Below are 17,312 nucleotides of genomic sequence, written 5' to 3'. Positions count from 1 at the left end.
ACAGTGAGAGCCACATCATACAAGGACTTTGTTAAATTGATGTAGCAGAGGCTGAGATGTCCCAAGTTTTAATGTAAACAAAAAACGCATGATTTCACATTTCCCAAAATGCAACTGGATGGTAATTCTTAGACCTTCCTTCCTCAGAAATGCCCATAGTTTTCAAACATCACACTCCCAAATTGTAACATAGCCTCTTTTGTCAGATTTTAGAAAGCCCCTGTAAGGCCACAGAAAAAATCCACTACAGTTTCCACAGGCTGAAGAGTGCACTTATGATGGGTAAACTGAGCTTCATGCACAAAATCAGTGAAGTTGTTCTTAAAGCAGCGTACTTGACTCAAAACTAAAATTTACAGCTAAAACATGACTTTAGCCTTCCCTCAGGTATGTTTTTGACTGAAAACAGACTAAATGGGACACACACTAACACCAGCTAAATGAATCCTTCACTTTGATCAAATTTCACTGAGATACTTCTACTACTTCTCTGTCTTCCTCCTCAGGTTCTTTCTCTGGGTGCAGACGTGCTACCTGAGTACAAGCTTCAGACACCACGTATCGACAAGTGGACTATCCTTCACTACAGCCCCTTTAAAGCAGTGTGGGACTGGCTGATCCTGCTGCTGGTCATCTACACAGCCATTTTCACACCCTACTCTGCTGCCTTTCTCCTCAATGACATTGAGGAGCAGAAGAGACAGGACTGCGGCTACTCCTGCTCTCCATTAAATGTAGTGGATCTGATAGTGGACATCATGTTCATTGTGGACATCCTAATAAACTTCAGGACCACTTATGTCAACATAAATGAGGAAGTGGTCAGCCACCCTGCTAAGATTGCCATCCACTACTTTAAAGGCTGGTTCCTTATAGACATGGTGGCTGCCATCCCATTTGACCTGCTCATCTTTGGCTCAGGATCAGATGAGGTGAGAGGGGGTTAGCTGGCTTTCAGTCATTTCATATGTACAAGACAGAAATAGGGGTAATTGCACAAGAATTCTGAGGCTGGCTGGCAGAATCTTAGTCACTTAAACAAATCAGCCTGTCCATCAGTTTTTCTTACGAGAGAATCTGACATAAATTAACACAATAAATATTGACTAATAGTGTGCAGTGGCAAAGAAATAAGTATGTAGGGTTTCACAGGCAGGAAGAGAACAAAAAAGGTTAAAAAGTGCAGCTTTCATGTCCCTCAGTCAACTAAGCAACTAAGGCCATAAATCTCAGCATGGGTCAATTCTTGAATAATAATTTAGTTTTTCAGCTAAATAGAACATGTGATGTTGCACCTCCCCAAATGCACACAAAATATCCCAGACTGATGTGTATTGAGGATGAGGCTCTGATGTCAGTCTTTTGGTTTTCCGAGCTGTTTTCTACATTATGTGTGTGTTTCTGTGAGAGTGTCCATGGCTTGAGGCAGGCACTGAGTGGCAGGTGAAGAAAAAAGAAGAGACAGCTGAGCGATGCCACAGCACAATGTATGTCTTCACCGTACAGCTAGATGACTGGTACTCTGACAGGATGTGTGTTCCTATTACAGTTTGTGGTGTCAGGATGAGGAGAAAGACAAAAGGTTTTATTTTTACCTTTTCTAATCACCAGCAGAAACTGAAAATAGCATCCATACAGTTTTAGCTCTTGTCTTTAAGGTGTGTTATTTTAGCTCTCTGTACAGAGATATGGCCTATTTTTAGACATAATCTCATGCACCTTTGTTGCCTGGAAACCATCTCTGACAATAATAATATTTTTTTGCAGATATCATTAGAAACATTGCACATTGAAATCTCCTGTGGGAGATTCTTTTTTGATTCTCACTCTGTAGGATCAGCACTGTAGCCTGGCAAATGAAAAGAAGTGGTGTAGTGCAGAATTTACCTACAGGAGCCGTTTGAGATAAAATGAGGTTATTTGCCTGTGAAATCTACATCTACATGTACATACTGTTCAAATTTGATGTAGTTGTAAATTATAAAGGCTTTACATGAAAGTTAACTCTGAACTTTAATTGAAATGTGATCTCATAATTTAAACTAGAGTAGATTTTTTTTTGCATCACCTGAAATGTGCATGGGTGTCTTGGTGTTTTAAAGTAGCCAGGCGTGCTGAAAGCTGCAGCACCAGATGGCCAGAAGGATATTTGATGGATATGTTTTATACAACTGGTTGCTAATAGGAGCTTTAGCTTCACTCCTCAGCTCCACACACCTCCGACTTACTATAAGCCCAGATTGTAATCAACAGTACACTGTCTGAGCCACATCGTACAGCGTGTGCTCTGTCGTCTGTGTGGGTCACTCGGAGTCAGCTGCACTGGTCCTAAGGCAGAGCACTCTCCCAGACTGCGTTCACTGGTTAATCTAGGTCTCATCTGTTTCTACATATGATTCATTCACTGTTCGCTCAGTTGCCGGTATAAGGGCTCACTGGCCAGATGCACAGCAATGAATGATTAGTAATTTAAGGGTGAGATTGGTAGGACGGAGGCTCTTTAATGGGCACATCAGGAGCAGCTAGAACACTCTTTGTCACCAGGACGGAGACACTTTCAGCTCCATTATGGTGTCTCTTCAAAAAACTATCAATCCACCCCAACTCCTTCCTGCTTTTAATACTTTGAATAATTTATGTCATATTGACTCTCACCTCTATAAAAAAGTATATACATGATGAGGCTCACTTACTACAGGAGGCTGGAGATAATGATTTCCCACAAGGATTTTAGGATAATTATTGTTCTGATAAGGAGTTGTAGGACTTACTGTGTTAGTCTCACTGATTGTGTTTGCAGATTTTACAGGAGTTGTTTCATGGCTCTGTGTCGTCCACACACTCAACAATTCACTTCAAATAGTCTGCATGTTAATTTAGTCAGGCTAGAAAATGGAGCCTGGAGAACGCAGGTATGCAAGTCTGTTTGTGTGTAAACTGTGTGTACATTTGCATCTGGAGGGTCTACTGACTGGCTTTGAGGCTTTGACAAAGGTTCCAAGCTGCTGATGTTTATGTTTTTCAGAGCTAATTTTACCATCATCATCATATGCAGTTATTCAAAAAGGCCTCAGCACTGGCCAACAGATGAATCACCAATCCCTCTCTGTCTCATACAGAGTATATTTACATATCAGTCTCTAACACCCAGTTCTATACAGTCTCATTCCACAAAAGGGCCATTTCCGTCACACTGAAGGAATGTACACCCCTTCAACTCATGAACTGAATCTATTTTTCTGTTTGTCTTTCACTCTAGACCACCACTCTTATTGGTCTACTAAAGACGGCTCGTCTCTTACGACTGGTACGTGTCGCCCGTAAGCTAGACCGTTATTCTGAGTACGGTGCTGCCGTCCTCATGCTGCTCATGTGCATCTTTGCCCTCATCGCACACTGGTTGGCGTGCATCTGGTATGCCATTGGCAATGTGGAGAAGCCTTACCTGGAGCACAAGATTGGCTGGCTGGACAACCTGGGGGTGTCAATAGGTTTCTAGTTTTTGTTCTTTTTTTTAAAGTTTCAGTTTTACAGACAACAAAGTCAAACTTACTGTATGTTTACTTTTAATACCAAACATACATTTTGTGCATAATGTGTTACTGTTGCAGGTAAAAAATACAACCAAAGCGACCCCAGCTCGGGCCCCTCCATCAAAGATAAGTACGTCACAGCACTCTACTTCACCTTCAGCAGTCTGACCAGCGTGGGCTTTGGGAATGTCTCCCCCAACACCAACTCTGAGAAGATCTTTTCCATTTGCGTCATGCTCATTGGATGTGAGTGACAGCTGAGTCACAGCACAGTACATACAGGCAGTATTTTAATCCTGTTATTACTGAACCTCTCGCTGCAGAACTCACTGTTTCATGTAAATATTAAACCAGACCATTACAGTATATTTTTACAGATAAACCCACCATTAAATGTTAACATTTACTCAAACATTAATTATAATTTTAAAGGAAGTATTGTGTTTGAAACTAGTTATTTTTATGGAGTATCGCCTTTCTGGTTTCTTTATTCACACTTGCACGTGGCAACGCCCCCCCAGAGAACCTTCAGGACAATGAGCCCCGACTATACTTTGCTATTGTGTCTGATCAAGTAGAACTAAATTTCACACAAGTGTGCTAGTCAAAAACATTTTGTGGCTGTGCTTGATGCAATTTAAGAAAAGGAAATTTTGAAAACTTACAAAAAGTGAAGTCAGTCTGGGATGTGTTCTCAAGCAGGCACGATGCGTCATAACCATACAGCAGTCATTTCCAATTTCCCTCAAATATTTTATTATCAGAATGTAATGTAACACAATTGTGATTTTATGCATGCACACTGAATGCAAACTGTCAGCTATGTGATTTTTCTCCCAGCTCTAATGTATGCCAGTATCTTTGGGAACGTGTCTGCCATCATTCAGAGGTTGTATTCAGGAACAGCCAGGTATCACCTCCAGATGCTACGGGTCAAAGAATTCATTCGCTTCCACCAGATCCCAAACCCACTGAGGCAGAGGCTGGAGGAGTACTTCCAGCACGCCTGGACGTACACCAATGGCATCGACATGAATATGGTACGAGACGAGTGTGTGTACCAGCGTGTGTTTTATTCAGTTTCTTTATTTGTCAAGTCACTAGCTTGTGCTTTTTCACAGTGGTAACAACACATATCTTTACAAAGTTTCTTACTGGTTTGTATTCGTGCTTCTTCTCACCTTGACAATATGATTTGTGTGAATTTGATGTTTGGAACACCATTTCTACTGAGTTTCAACTACCCTGTCCCCAAAAAATGCTCTTACCACAGCAACGTGATGCAATCTCACTATGTCATTGGCATAGTACGGTGTTTTCATCACAAAATATACTGTGTAGTGTTCGGCCATAGCCACAAGTTGTATGAAAGCCACAGTGACTGTGCATACAGTCACTGTGGCTTTCCTCATCATAAAACTCTTCATGGTACTTATCTAAGTTTGTCTTTTCCATGTCTGCCTCATATCAAATGGAATGACCCCACCACTCTGGTAAGAGCAGGAGGTACATGTGTTAACACAACTAATGTTGATGTGTTCCTCAGCAGTAGAGCTTCATCTAGCTGTCTGATCATAGTAGTGGAATGCTCTGACTTGTTAGTTTTAAGCTTTAATGTATAGAAGACAGTAGATCTGCAGCATAGTGTTAAGGTTTTAATGTGCAATTGTTTAATTATTGTCCCAAACATGCATGTTATATTAGAGCACATGCACCCTCAGTGTTATTTCTGTTACACAACCTACTGTACATACATGAACACACGGCCATACTGTAAACAACTGCTGTGATTCCACATCATAGATGGTTGTACACTCTTCACCGATGCATGCCAAGTATTGTGGAAGACACATACATTAGCACCAAATGTTCCTAGCAGGCCACAGTGGCAGACTTGCATTGAGGTCCCTTTTGCATGAAATCTGTGTATTCAAACACAACCCCATGGTATTCATCTGGTACCAGAGACAGGGTGAATCATGCTTGTGAGAGTGGGCACAGCCTCTCAGGGCACTGCCAGGTTTCCCTCCCACTGTGGGATCCTTGGCTGCACGCTCCACTGTGGCACCTGCGCTTGCCAAATGTTGTTCAGTCTTTCCTTTCCAAATCTACTGATCAGTTTTTGTTCTGAGCAACAAAAAGCCTGTCAGAGCCAGAAAACCAGTTCAGGCTACATTTCTTTCTTTCTTTTATGTGTAAACGAAAAAAAAAAAATAAGAAATGCGTTTTCTTGTTTCAGCTGTCCCTTATGTGTCCCTGATGCCCGTTTTCTTGCTTTGCACTGTCTGTTAAAGTGTGAAAAGAAAATGTGGTCTTTTACAGTCAGTTCACATTGTCCGGGGATGATTAGTTGTTTTGTCACTGGTCACTGTATCTTTGTCTTTAAAGGGGTAAGTGTATTATAAGTTTCATTCATCAGAAAGTCCTCACAAAAAAGTTTAATTTCCAGAAATGCTAATTGTTAAAATGACATTTTTATATTTCCTGACTTAGACTAGGAAGGACTAGACCAGGTAGGAATTTTGACCAGTCACAGTTGGATCGAGTTTTAATACTTAACTGCAGAATGTGGGTCAAATTAATGGCATCCTGTGAGACAGGATTGAATGTTATGTCTGTTTTCTAGTCATGTATATATAAAGACAGTGAATCTGTAAATGAGCCAAAGTACCTTAGAGAGAAGAGAGAAGTCAAATAATAAACCTGTGTTTCGAGTTTGTGCTGTTATTTTTCTTCAGCATCTCAGTCCTTAAATGTTCTGTCGTGTCGCTCATCTAAAGCTACAGAAAGGCTCAGAACAACAGTAAATTGTAGCTCTGCAGAAAGACATTTCAGGCTGTTTCTACTGCAGGTTATAAGGTTTTGAGAAGAAGGAAAGAACACAGGTGGCAATTGTGCCAAATTTTTCTGGAAGTCCAGTCAACTTGACTTTCAAATCACCCCAACCCAAAACTCAACACACATGAACAATTTGAGCACACCAAAGCACTCACAGTATCTTGAAAAAACTCTTCCACACCATGTCTGATGATAATCATATGTACTGTAATCCATGTTTCACACTTAGGTTCTGAAGGGATTTCCAGAGTGCCTGCAGGCCGATATCTGCCTCCACCTCAACAAGAGCCTCCTCCATGGCTGTAAGGCGTTTCATGGAGCCACGAAGGGCTGCCTCCGGGCCCTGGCCATGAGGTTCAAGACCACTCACGCGCCCCCTGGAGACACCCTAGTCCATTGCGGAGACGTGCTAACAGCACTCTACTTCGTCTCCCGTGGCTCCATTGAAATCCTCAAAGATGACGTGGTGGTGGCCATCCTGGGTAGGTTTATTGTACACCGCAGGAACATTTCCTTGTGATTCAGTAGTTTTTTTCTGGATTGGAATATTTTTCACAAGCACAGAGCAAATCCTCATACTGAAATCAGTTTTGAGATTTGTTCACCCACTGTGGCTGTGCCCAATGCATTCCCATTTTCATATGCAATGCCGAACCTTTCTCACATTCATTCAGCATTCATACATAAAACATCTAAGGGTTTCTAGTTTACCCAGTGAGTTCTGTTCTTAGAACACTTCATAAACAGTCAGAGCAGAGCACGACCGCCATTCCACCCCGGTTGGCTTCGTCTGAACTCACCTCCATTAGAGCGGACGTGGGAGGGCCAAACTAAATGAAGATGGCTCTGTTCAGTTGTAATGTGGCTGAGTTGGCATCTGAGATCCCTGCTGGGGGATGTTGTAATAACTTACTTCAAAGTATATTGTAATTGCAGTCGTGCTTCAGATGAAGAGAGAGGACGGAAAAAAGTGGAGGAGGACACATGGTGGGATGAGGGTAACACAGGATATGTGTTGATGGGGGAAAAAAGAGAACATGATTGCTTTCAAATAGATAGATGACAATAGAAGCAGAGAGCTGAGCAAGTGGGCGGAGTAGAAAGAAAAGACAAGCTATGCGAGAGGAAGAAGAGGGGAGTTAAAGAAAGGGGACGGATTGAGGAATTCAGGACAATAGTGAAGTGGCAGAGACAGAAAAGAAGGTAGTGAGAGCTTCATGTGGCTGTCAGTGCGGCTGGGAGCAATGCTTGATGACATGAGCCACGGAGCCACATTGCATTGTCAACGGCATCCAAGTGTGTAGTATGTTACACATGAGCAGCTGTGGCTTCCAGCAGTAGTGTGATAAATGTTAAGTAGGAAGTAATAATGAATGATCAGGTGGCTCTGCAGTTCTGTGACAAGATAAATGTTCTTTTATATTCTTGCTCTCGCTACGTTCCTCTGCCAGGTGGATATTCTTTTTATAGGTCACCATATAGTCTACTATATACTCTTCAACAAATAGCTGCTAAACTTGCTTCTACCTTTAAGGTGGGTGTTGTTTTTAAGAAGACAGTAAGGAATCTACCTGTGTTTCCTGCAGGTAAGAACGACATCTTTGGTGAGATGATCCACCTGTACGCCCAGCCAGGGAAATCCTGTGCGGACGTGCGGGCACTAAGCTACTGCGACCTCCATACCATTCAGAGGGACGAGATTCTGGAGGTGCTGGACATGTACCCAGAGTTTGCTGACCACTTCCTCACAAACCTGGAGCTGACCTTTGACCTTCGCGATGAAAATGCCAAGGTAATCAGCACAGAGGTCTCTTTTTCTTGTCTCTGATTACAACAATCTAGAACGTGCTGAAATGGCTCTTAGAACATCACTGTCCCGTAAGAAAGGTTCTAGTAGAGACCCATTTACTTCAATGGCATTTGTACTGTATCTCTGCCATTTTCATTTGAATTATGTTCATCTGCCATTTACATAAACATAATAGTGAGAGACAGAGTATTAATCAATGACTTAGGGTGGGATGAGTTATATACAATGGGCATAATGTTGGCTGTAATCATGATGAACTGAGTGCAGTGAAAAGATGGGAAGGGCTGTGAGTGAGAATCCACGTTTGATAGGGAAATACACTTTGTGCTTGTTATTTATTCAGGAAACATCCAAGAAGAGAGACAGATGCAGGACACGCATGAGAACATTCTGGGAGGATTAGTTACAGAACAGGACAGGCAGTGGTTTGTGTTCCTTAGTTAAAATGCCAGTTTTAAGTGTGTGAGAAAGTGTGGCACGTACTGATTTTGTGCTTGTAAGATTTGCAGAGGTAACAGTCAACGACCTCATTATACAGACACACCATTTTTTTATACACTGTACATGTGCATATATTTTAAATAGTCATCCTTTGTTTACAGATGTCCCATGCACAAACAAACACAGATGGCATCAAGTGTCGAAGACGGGTGTCCTACAAAAGGAAATCCTCCACAGGTCAGTCTGAAACACATCACTACCGTTTAAGTCATAAGACCATAAGACAGAATTAAATGCAGATACTTAAGCTTGAAAAGAGCAGAGGTCATATGAGGTAAAGTGCATCTTTATTGTATGTATTCTACATTTAATCTAAATACCTTAACACATGGCTCTCATGTAATCTGCTTGTGGGATGAAGTTTGTAGAGTTAATTATCAGGCTACTTTTATGAAGACTTTTGTTCTTGGTCCTTGTTTTTCAAAGAAACTAAAACCCAGTGTATTCTGGTTAGAAAAGCACTCTTCAGATCAGTCACAGTTCAGTGTAGATAAACACACAGCCTCCCTGCCCTCAGACAGTGAGCCAGCCTTCAGATGACAGCGTTCACTGTCGAACGAGAGCGCCCCGCACCGTGGGAGCTGTTGTAATTTGACTTCTAACAACCAGGAGACTTGGGACTTGGAGACAGAGCCTCCACACAGCAGCACTCAGCAGTTTGGCTTCAATTCAGGCAAATCTAATTGGTCTCCATGGTTACAGGCTGTCTGAACACAGGATCGCCATCTCCCAATATAACACACAGAGAATGTACCTAACAGTGTATTTCACAGTCCTGCAGCTGACATATCCTGCCTCCATCCATCAGGTGTGAAGATTTAGAATTCAGTCTGAGCTGCGAAGTGAACAGGAGCAGTAATTATTTACTGCTGATCATTCTTCACTTATAAACACACATTTAGAGTGACTGTAGTTCAGAGCACAAAAGGCTCACTGTTAAATTTTCCTTGAACATTGTTTGTCTTTACTTCAAGCCCAAAGCAAAATACTTGGTACCTGTTGTCAGTGATAATTGGAGAAACCCGACATCCCCGGAGGAAGCCTTGGCGCAGAGTATTCCCCCAGCAGATTTCCTTATTACCATCCCTCCCTGTAGGTTCCAGCAACAAGGAGCCCGTGGCCACCTACTGCGACACCAGGCAGGGGAGGCAGATCTACGCCTCCTCAGCAGCTGAGGAGAAGAGAGAGTCCGCTGAGGAGATAGAGGATGACGATGATGAAGAGGAGGAGGAAGGCAGGGAGGAGGAAGAGGAGCAAAGGCCCTTGTGTTCTGGTGTGCTAGGTTATCCTGTGGTTAGGGGCCATAGCCTGGGCCTTGGGCTGAGCAGCTCTACGGACGCACAGGCTGGAGACAACACACAGGAGCAGGCATATCAAGGTGAGGATAGAAACACCCAGTTTATTTATTCATCCTTGTCTTTTATTTAGTATTTGCCTCCAGAAAAAAGAGGAAGCTTCAAAAGGCTCATTTGTCATTCAAAGATTTCTATAGAATCAGTGCAAACACTGTGTCACTCTCATGAACACTGATTTGAATTTTCATAGTATTTATAAATGTACTAGCTGCATGCAGATTTATGAAGATAGTACAATATAATGAAGACATTTGGAGATGGTTTCAGATAGTCGAGTCCTGTCCTGTTATATTTTATTGTAAGAATAAGCTCTGTTGTATTTTATTGAAATATAGCAGCTTATTAAAAGCAAAAAGCACAAAATTTACTGGTGCTGCTGGTGTCATGACACAGCAGAAACAGAGAATTTAGTGTGACTGCAGTTTTTGTAGGTAATATAATATCATGGCTATTACTGTCTAATGGCTCCCTGTAAATGCTGAATCCCGGGGGCTTCATGCAGGAAGTTGATAAGCACGTGGGGCTGTGGGAGTCCATGTGAGGAGGAGGGACAAGCAAAAAACACTATTGCAACTAACTGAATTAGATTTATTTTAAGCAAATCACCTGAATGTATTCTGTGCTTGTCCTAAAGTTTTACTCCAGAATGGTAATTGGTTCAGAAGTTAACTTAGAACAAAACGAAAGTCCCTAAGCCCGAGAGGAGGAATGTCACACCTATTAAAAATCCAAACATGGATTATGTGTCATTATGGTGAAACCTTAAACCCACTAAGTAATAAAACATAAGAGGATTATTTCCAGCAACCAGCCTGTGATGACCCCTTTTGTGATCATAGGTCATGACCAAATAAAGGATTTACAACATTAGATAAAATCATGTTTTGACATTACTGTATCTGGTGAGTTTGCTCACATGAAATGTTGTCAGCAAACCTGGATGATAAGATTTTATTATGTATACAGCTACGGCAAGAATGAAATACAATACTGTGGCACAGTACAGCATTTCAGACAAGGCATTCGAAAGGAGTTATGAAATCCTCCTGTGGATCCTATTGCCATTGGGAGCAGCAAGACTGACTGAGCAGCATCCACAACACAAAGCTGTACCTGAGATTGAGATTCTCAACAAGCTCTGCAAGCTCATTCACCTGCTGCATGCTGAGCCAACACACCAGCGTGTGTGTGTGTGTGTGTGTGTGCGTGCGTGTGTGTGTGCGTGTGTGTGTGTGTGTGTGTGTGTGTGTGTGTGTGTGTGTGTGTGTGTCTGCAGCTTGACCTCATACGACCTTGTGCTGCAAGAAGCATATGTAACGTCGACTTAAATTCGCATAAAATCATCCCAGTGTGAACAAGGCCCTGGTGCACACACACAGTAGCACAGCAAAAACCTTTACTGCAGGATCAGTTAAACTCAGCATGATTTTACAGTGAGGTGGGGAAACTGTCTGCGTGTTGGTTTGATAGTGATATCCCATCATTCAAGTGTTGCAGCCATTAGAGGATTTCTGCCAGAGTAGAGAGCGGAGTAATATTGACTCCTATAAACAGCCTGGTGAGAACAACGTGCAGGAAATGTCAATTTAATCTCCAGCCATCACTCGCTGTTCCTCCTCAGCTTCAGCAGCCTAAAAAGAGTGTAACAGAAACACGTCAGAGGGTGTGATTGTTGCCCAGGGTCAGACGTGTGTTCTTGTATAGGAAGGATTTGAGGATTCAGGATTCACTAAGCTGATCAGAGCTTAGTAAAGCTAAATGATGAGAAGGCACAACACAGGAAGATGCTTCCCCTGAGACACTGCTCTAATAACACACATCATTTACCCCGTGTGTGTCTGTGCACGCATTTCTCCCTACAGAGCTCCGTGCGAATGAATGGGTGCGTCAGCGTCCCAGCGAGGGTGCAGATGAGTCAACCCAGTGTCAAGAGAGGGCAGCCGCAGAAGATGACAGCGACACAGACCTCACCTATGGAGAGGTGGAGCAACGACTGGACCTGCTGCAGCAGCATCTCAACAGGTGTGGAGGAGCAGCGGGGTGGAATGTCGAACCAAAATTTTTCACACCACACACTACTGAGACTGCATAAGCTAAAGTGGTGCTGGCCTCATTAACATCCACCATGATGTAATATTGTCAAACTCTTAGCTGTTTGAAGAACAAAATGTGTTCTTTTAGAGGTGGTGTCCCGAGTTATGGAAATGTCAGGAGTCTCATTCTGACACTTCAGGATCATGCTTTCCCATAATAGGCTTTTTATTTTCCTCGAACTCAGTTTTTACAAATTCATCTCCCAGACCTCACCATACAAATCCTTAAGATTGTGCCTAATAAGCTGAGAACTTAGAGAGATTTTAGGCCGGACGCCCACTGCTGCCGTGTTAATGCAGCGGGTGGACCGTGCGAGCAGTTTGTGTGATTCTCGGCCGGTGCACCGATATAGAAGAGAGGGAGTCAGACAGTCAGCGGATGTCTATTTATAGCACGGAGCCATGAGATGCAGACACATTGCAAAGATTCTTGACATCATCCTGGGATTTGGGGATGCTGGATGTCATGGTGAAGCTGCAGAGTTTTGGTGCAATTATGGAGGAAAGGAGGAAATGGTGATTGTTAGATGGATGTGAGGTTTCTAAAGTTTCCTTTCAGTTCTCACACACACACACACAGCTGGCCATCGTTCACCCATTTACTTTGGTTTTATTGTGCATTTGTCTGAAGCAGCAGGCATGGCCACTGCACACCAAACCCTCAATTTCCAGAAACAGGCCTGAGCCAGTCTGTTTATTTGTACTTATTGTCCTCTAAAGAGCAAAGCCAGCGCCTGGCAAAGCGACAAGGAGGCATTCCCCTGAACGCTTTAAAGTCTGCTGGCTCCAATTGCTGTTTCTCCCTTTTCTCTCTTTTCTCTAATGGAGTGATTCACCATATCACACGCTCCATATCATGATGCAACTTTCAGCATGAGGTGATGACACAGTGCAGGTGTTCTGTGTTTACCACTTGCCATACCCAAACTTTGCAGCCATTATCAAGGCCTTATTTGAATTTAGAGATTGACTTCTGTAGCACAGATTCATTAGGAAGTACATAGTACTTGCTAACATTTTAAATAGGTTGTCATAGTAACCACTGGGAGATGAAACAATAATCATTTATTGTCGCTGATTTTGTACTTGCGTCACATGCTATATAGCATAACATTGTACTGTATTAAATGTAATACAGTAGCAAGTTAGTGCGACTCCACTGCATTATGTATACGTTTGTCTTAAAATATGGTCTTTAAATTACCATTTTAAACAATCCATTTGAAGTAATAGCAATAAAACAAGTTGTATTCTTTTTGTCTATATTGAATACACCATTCAAGTGAACCTCTGACCTGATGACATAAAAAAGCCAGTAGGAGTCAGTGACTTCTTTTTTCCACCAGCATTGTGAATATTTAAAGGGTGTGTGCTCAGTAAAGAAACCAAAGATCGTCATTGTGTGTTAATAACTTTGGCACATTTCGTTTTACTTGTGACCTTTAATGACCAATGAATGTTGGACTTCTAAGATGTGGAGTGTAGAATTATTGGATTATGCTCCTCCATTTCTATTTCTACAACATACAGTCACGCTCATGTTCCCCTGTACCAGGTTAACAGCACTTCTCATTTCAGAAGCATTGAGCTGTTGTCATAGGCTGAACTTTGTGCGATTGTAAGGTCTGTGGCGCCATCTAGTGTTTGGATTTAGTTATTGCCCACCCACTGTCCAAATTATTTGACTGCAAATGTTCAGGAGAATAACTTGTAACCAAGGTGTTTGAGCACTTATTCTTTTTATATAGTTTGTTGATTGTCTTGTCATCAGACTGGAGTCCCAGATGACCGCAGATATCCAGGCCATCCTGCAGCTCCTCCAGAGGCAAACTACGGCAGGTCCACCTTCGTACAGCATCGTCACCTCCAGCCCTGAGTACCAGAAGCCGACCATCAGGGTCCAGCCGGTGTCTGCCATCCAGACAGATGTCAGTCTCTGTCCTGCTCCACCTCAGCCACAGGTACAGCATACACTGTAATAAGGGAACAGCTGACTTTACAATGATTACAGTGTTTTCCAATAACTTTGGCACATTTTTCAGTTTGCAAAACCTTTGATAAAAATATATTCCTAATTTTGGCCTCAAAAACTCACACAGCCCACAAAATGAAAAAAATCAGTAATCAAATGTAGGAACTACAGGATATAGTTGAAACCATTAGTCAAATTAGTTGACAGAAAAGAATCGGCAGCTACTTTGAATATAATTCAAAGGATATGACCAGTCATCTTCTGTTGTAAAAGCATTTTCAACAGTCCCCATACAGAGAGAATCGCCTCTACTCAGACAATGACTGTTGTTGAGGGGAGTGATTGTGTAGGGAGGGGAAAGACACTGCAGTTTATCTAATGCACCTTGAAAGATACAAATTTTGAGGGTGAGGGTTTTGCACATTGTGTCGAGCCAACGAAGCTGTAAGATACTGTAAATATTTTTCTCCTCTACGGGCTGTCACAAGTTTGCGGTGACTTGTTTTTGTCTGAACAGATATTTCTGTGGTGGCCGTGTGTGTATTTCTATCTTATTTTTCTGCCAAATGACTCACGATGGCAACTGTCTTCCTCAGAGCTGCCTCCCAGAGAAGGCCCAGAACAAATCCAAAGAAACCTCCCCAGTCCTCCTCCGCACACAGACGGCTCCAGATGGGAACTTTGCTGGACCGCTCGAGAGCGACACAGGCTCGGAGCAGAGATGCACACAAAGCAACGTGGACTCTCTAGAACAACACCAACAGCCATCAAGGTTCCCATCAGGCCGACAAGCCTCTTTACCTGATGTCCCCAGCAGCTCAGGAACATTGGCACTCCACAGGCCAGTTTCTGACCCGGGGCTTCCAGGAAAATAGGTACCCCTTCACACTTCAATAATGACTGAAGGACTTCTCTGAAGTTTGACTCAGGGTCTAAGAAAGAGACTGAATATGCAAAGGAAACAAACTGTAGACTTTCTTCCAGTCCCTTTCAGAAAACCTCTCAGCCCCAACCCTTCCTACTGCTGATTCAGATGTGTAAAGTCCATTTATACAGAGGTATTTATACACGATATTAATAACATGTAAAGTCATCATCTACTGTGTACATACTTCCAATAGAACACTGCCAGCAAAACAGAGGCACCTAATGTGCTTTTTCTAAATGACATATGCATGATTTTGTTCCTCATGTTTCCTTTTCTTTCCTATTGCATGTTTCTCACACACAGGCAGTCACCAGGCAATCAGGTGTGATCTTGGCATGCTCACAGACCACTGTAGCTATCAGGTCTCACTGTCTGTGACTCTTCCCTCTTCACAGGGACAAAAAGCTACTTGAAACTCTTTCGGAGGCATTTCTATACGTCAGCTTTGAAGTTGATCTTTTATCAGCGGCTCCAAACAATCGACACAGCTACATAGTCACGAGGAGAGCTGTGCCTACTGTACACCACATTGCCACAACACTTCTTATTCTGCTGAAAATACAGGACGCCATGTCATGTTAATGCGCGTAGAGGCTGTGCACAAGACTTTTGTGAGAAAGCAATAACACACTGAATCGTGGTGTATTTTTAGAGTTTCCTCCAGTCTGGAAATCATTTTATACAACCTGAATGAAGAAAATGAGCAATTCTGAACTGCACTTAAAGTTGTGAATGAATTTGCCTGCAAATATAAAAGCTAATGTTAAGATCTCTAAGTGAATTGAACAAGTCAACATTCACACGCAAACATTTCAATAGTGAAGTCACAAAGTGAATACTTACAGTTATGGATTTAGTAGATGGGAGAAACACAAAGCTACATATTATGACCGTAGTGTATAACCCCCTGCAGGATATCAGGAGATTTACAGTTGCAGTCAAAACCTACAGGACATTTATTCAAGGCAGTGTGCAGGTTGTAATGCTACCTTCTTCTGCTTTGTACAATATTTTTGTGCATGTGAATACACATACGCACAGCTGACATTTGACTGCCTTTCTGGATGATGGGTATATTTTGTCCTGAAGAGCTGAGGGAATCCTCCGTCTCTGTATTATTCTGTCCCCTTTCTGTTCATGCAAATGGGAGCAAAACGGCCCCTACCGCTTTGATCCTTCTCTGTGTGATTATCTGCTCTTTGCTGTTCAGATCTGTCACTCCTGCTTTCCCACTGACAACATCCTTACACTGACAGTCGACATTATGATCCTCTGTTGCTACCTCAGCTGTTTTATAAGAAACCATTTTTCTTTATTTCGAGCCCATTTCTTTACCTTGCCTTCATATAAATGTCCTCTACAGGTATGTAAACTTTGACTGTAAGTGTAACACTGCTTGACAGGAAAGATCTCCTAATAGCCACATTATACTGTTTGGTTGCATGGTTTAGGTCTTCCATTATCTAATCTACAAATGACGTAGTCCTACCTAAATAAAGGCTCATCACTGACAGCATCATCAGAAAAACTAAAAAGGAAAAAAAAACTTCACGTGTCGAACCGAGGACACAGCTCAGCCTTCAACAGCCTTAGCTTTATTAGCCTGCTCTAGCCTTTACAATGCAACAACAACCTGCTTCGCCAATATCACACATGTAAATGTACTGAACCTTTTTAGGATGAACTGCATGACAAAAATTAGTCATTTTAGTTTTCTAACTACACTGATTCCAATGAGCTCATGTATTGCATGGAGACAGCACTTGACTAAATTATAAAAGGTCTCAATCAACTGTGTGACATGTGTAGATTGGCAAGAAATGCCACATAACTCATCCACAGAGATTTAGAAATAAAGCTTCAACCTATTTTTCTAAAATAAAGTATTTCTTTTGCCATTATTTTTCTATGTACCTGATTTGTTTTAAAGCCCACGCCCACCCCAATGTGCTAGAAGGGTGCAGAGTGATAATGGGATGATGGGAAGGTGATGAATGCAATGCAGAGCTTCTCAATGTAGCAAGCAAGACCTCAGTAACAGGCAGCTCCTAAAGCTGCGTGTCACACTGACTGAATGCTGTTGGAATCATTCCTGCAGAGGTTCTACTTTTTCCCTTTCAATGGCACCTTGAAACGAGCACGCTGACTCCCACCCTAAGGAAACAAGCCTGGCCTTCATTTTGTCCCCTGACTCTTTCACCGGAGGCCTCCTCACTTCAAAAACCCTGGGGGTAACACACAGAAGTGACGAAACGGTTCAAATAGAGTGAGGAGTCACCTGG

At 42.4% G+C, this 17,312-nt stretch overlaps 1 protein-coding gene across 1 annotated transcript in view; it reads left to right on the top strand.

Annotated features, from left to right (window-relative positions):
* Positions 1-14,977, top strand: part of LOC113127494 (potassium voltage-gated channel subfamily H member 7-like) — a 44,738-nt gene extending 29,761 nt beyond the window's left edge. The window contains exons 7-17 of the mRNA XM_026302155.1: positions 507-932; positions 3,260-3,491; positions 3,612-3,779; positions 4,374-4,573; positions 6,601-6,853; positions 7,958-8,163; positions 8,784-8,859; positions 9,779-10,060; positions 11,900-12,059; positions 13,902-14,091; positions 14,699-14,977. Coding sequence (XP_026157940.1) covers positions 507-932; positions 3,260-3,491; positions 3,612-3,779; positions 4,374-4,573; positions 6,601-6,853; positions 7,958-8,163; positions 8,784-8,859; positions 9,779-10,060; positions 11,900-12,059; positions 13,902-14,091; positions 14,699-14,977 — 2,472 coding nt within the window. The remainder of the gene's footprint in view (positions 1-506; positions 933-3,259; positions 3,492-3,611; positions 3,780-4,373; positions 4,574-6,600; positions 6,854-7,957; positions 8,164-8,783; positions 8,860-9,778; positions 10,061-11,899; positions 12,060-13,901; positions 14,092-14,698) is intronic.
* The last annotated feature ends 2,335 nt before the right edge of the window (positions 14,978-17,312 follow it).

The sequence above is a fragment of the Mastacembelus armatus genome, chromosome 2 (genome assembly GCF_900324485.2).
Source record: "Mastacembelus armatus chromosome 2, fMasArm1.2, whole genome shotgun sequence".
Classification (NCBI taxonomy): Eukaryota; Metazoa; Chordata; class Actinopteri; order Synbranchiformes; family Mastacembelidae; genus Mastacembelus; species Mastacembelus armatus.
Note: the sequence above shows the minus strand (reverse complement) of the source record. Positions and strands in the feature narration are given on the sequence as shown.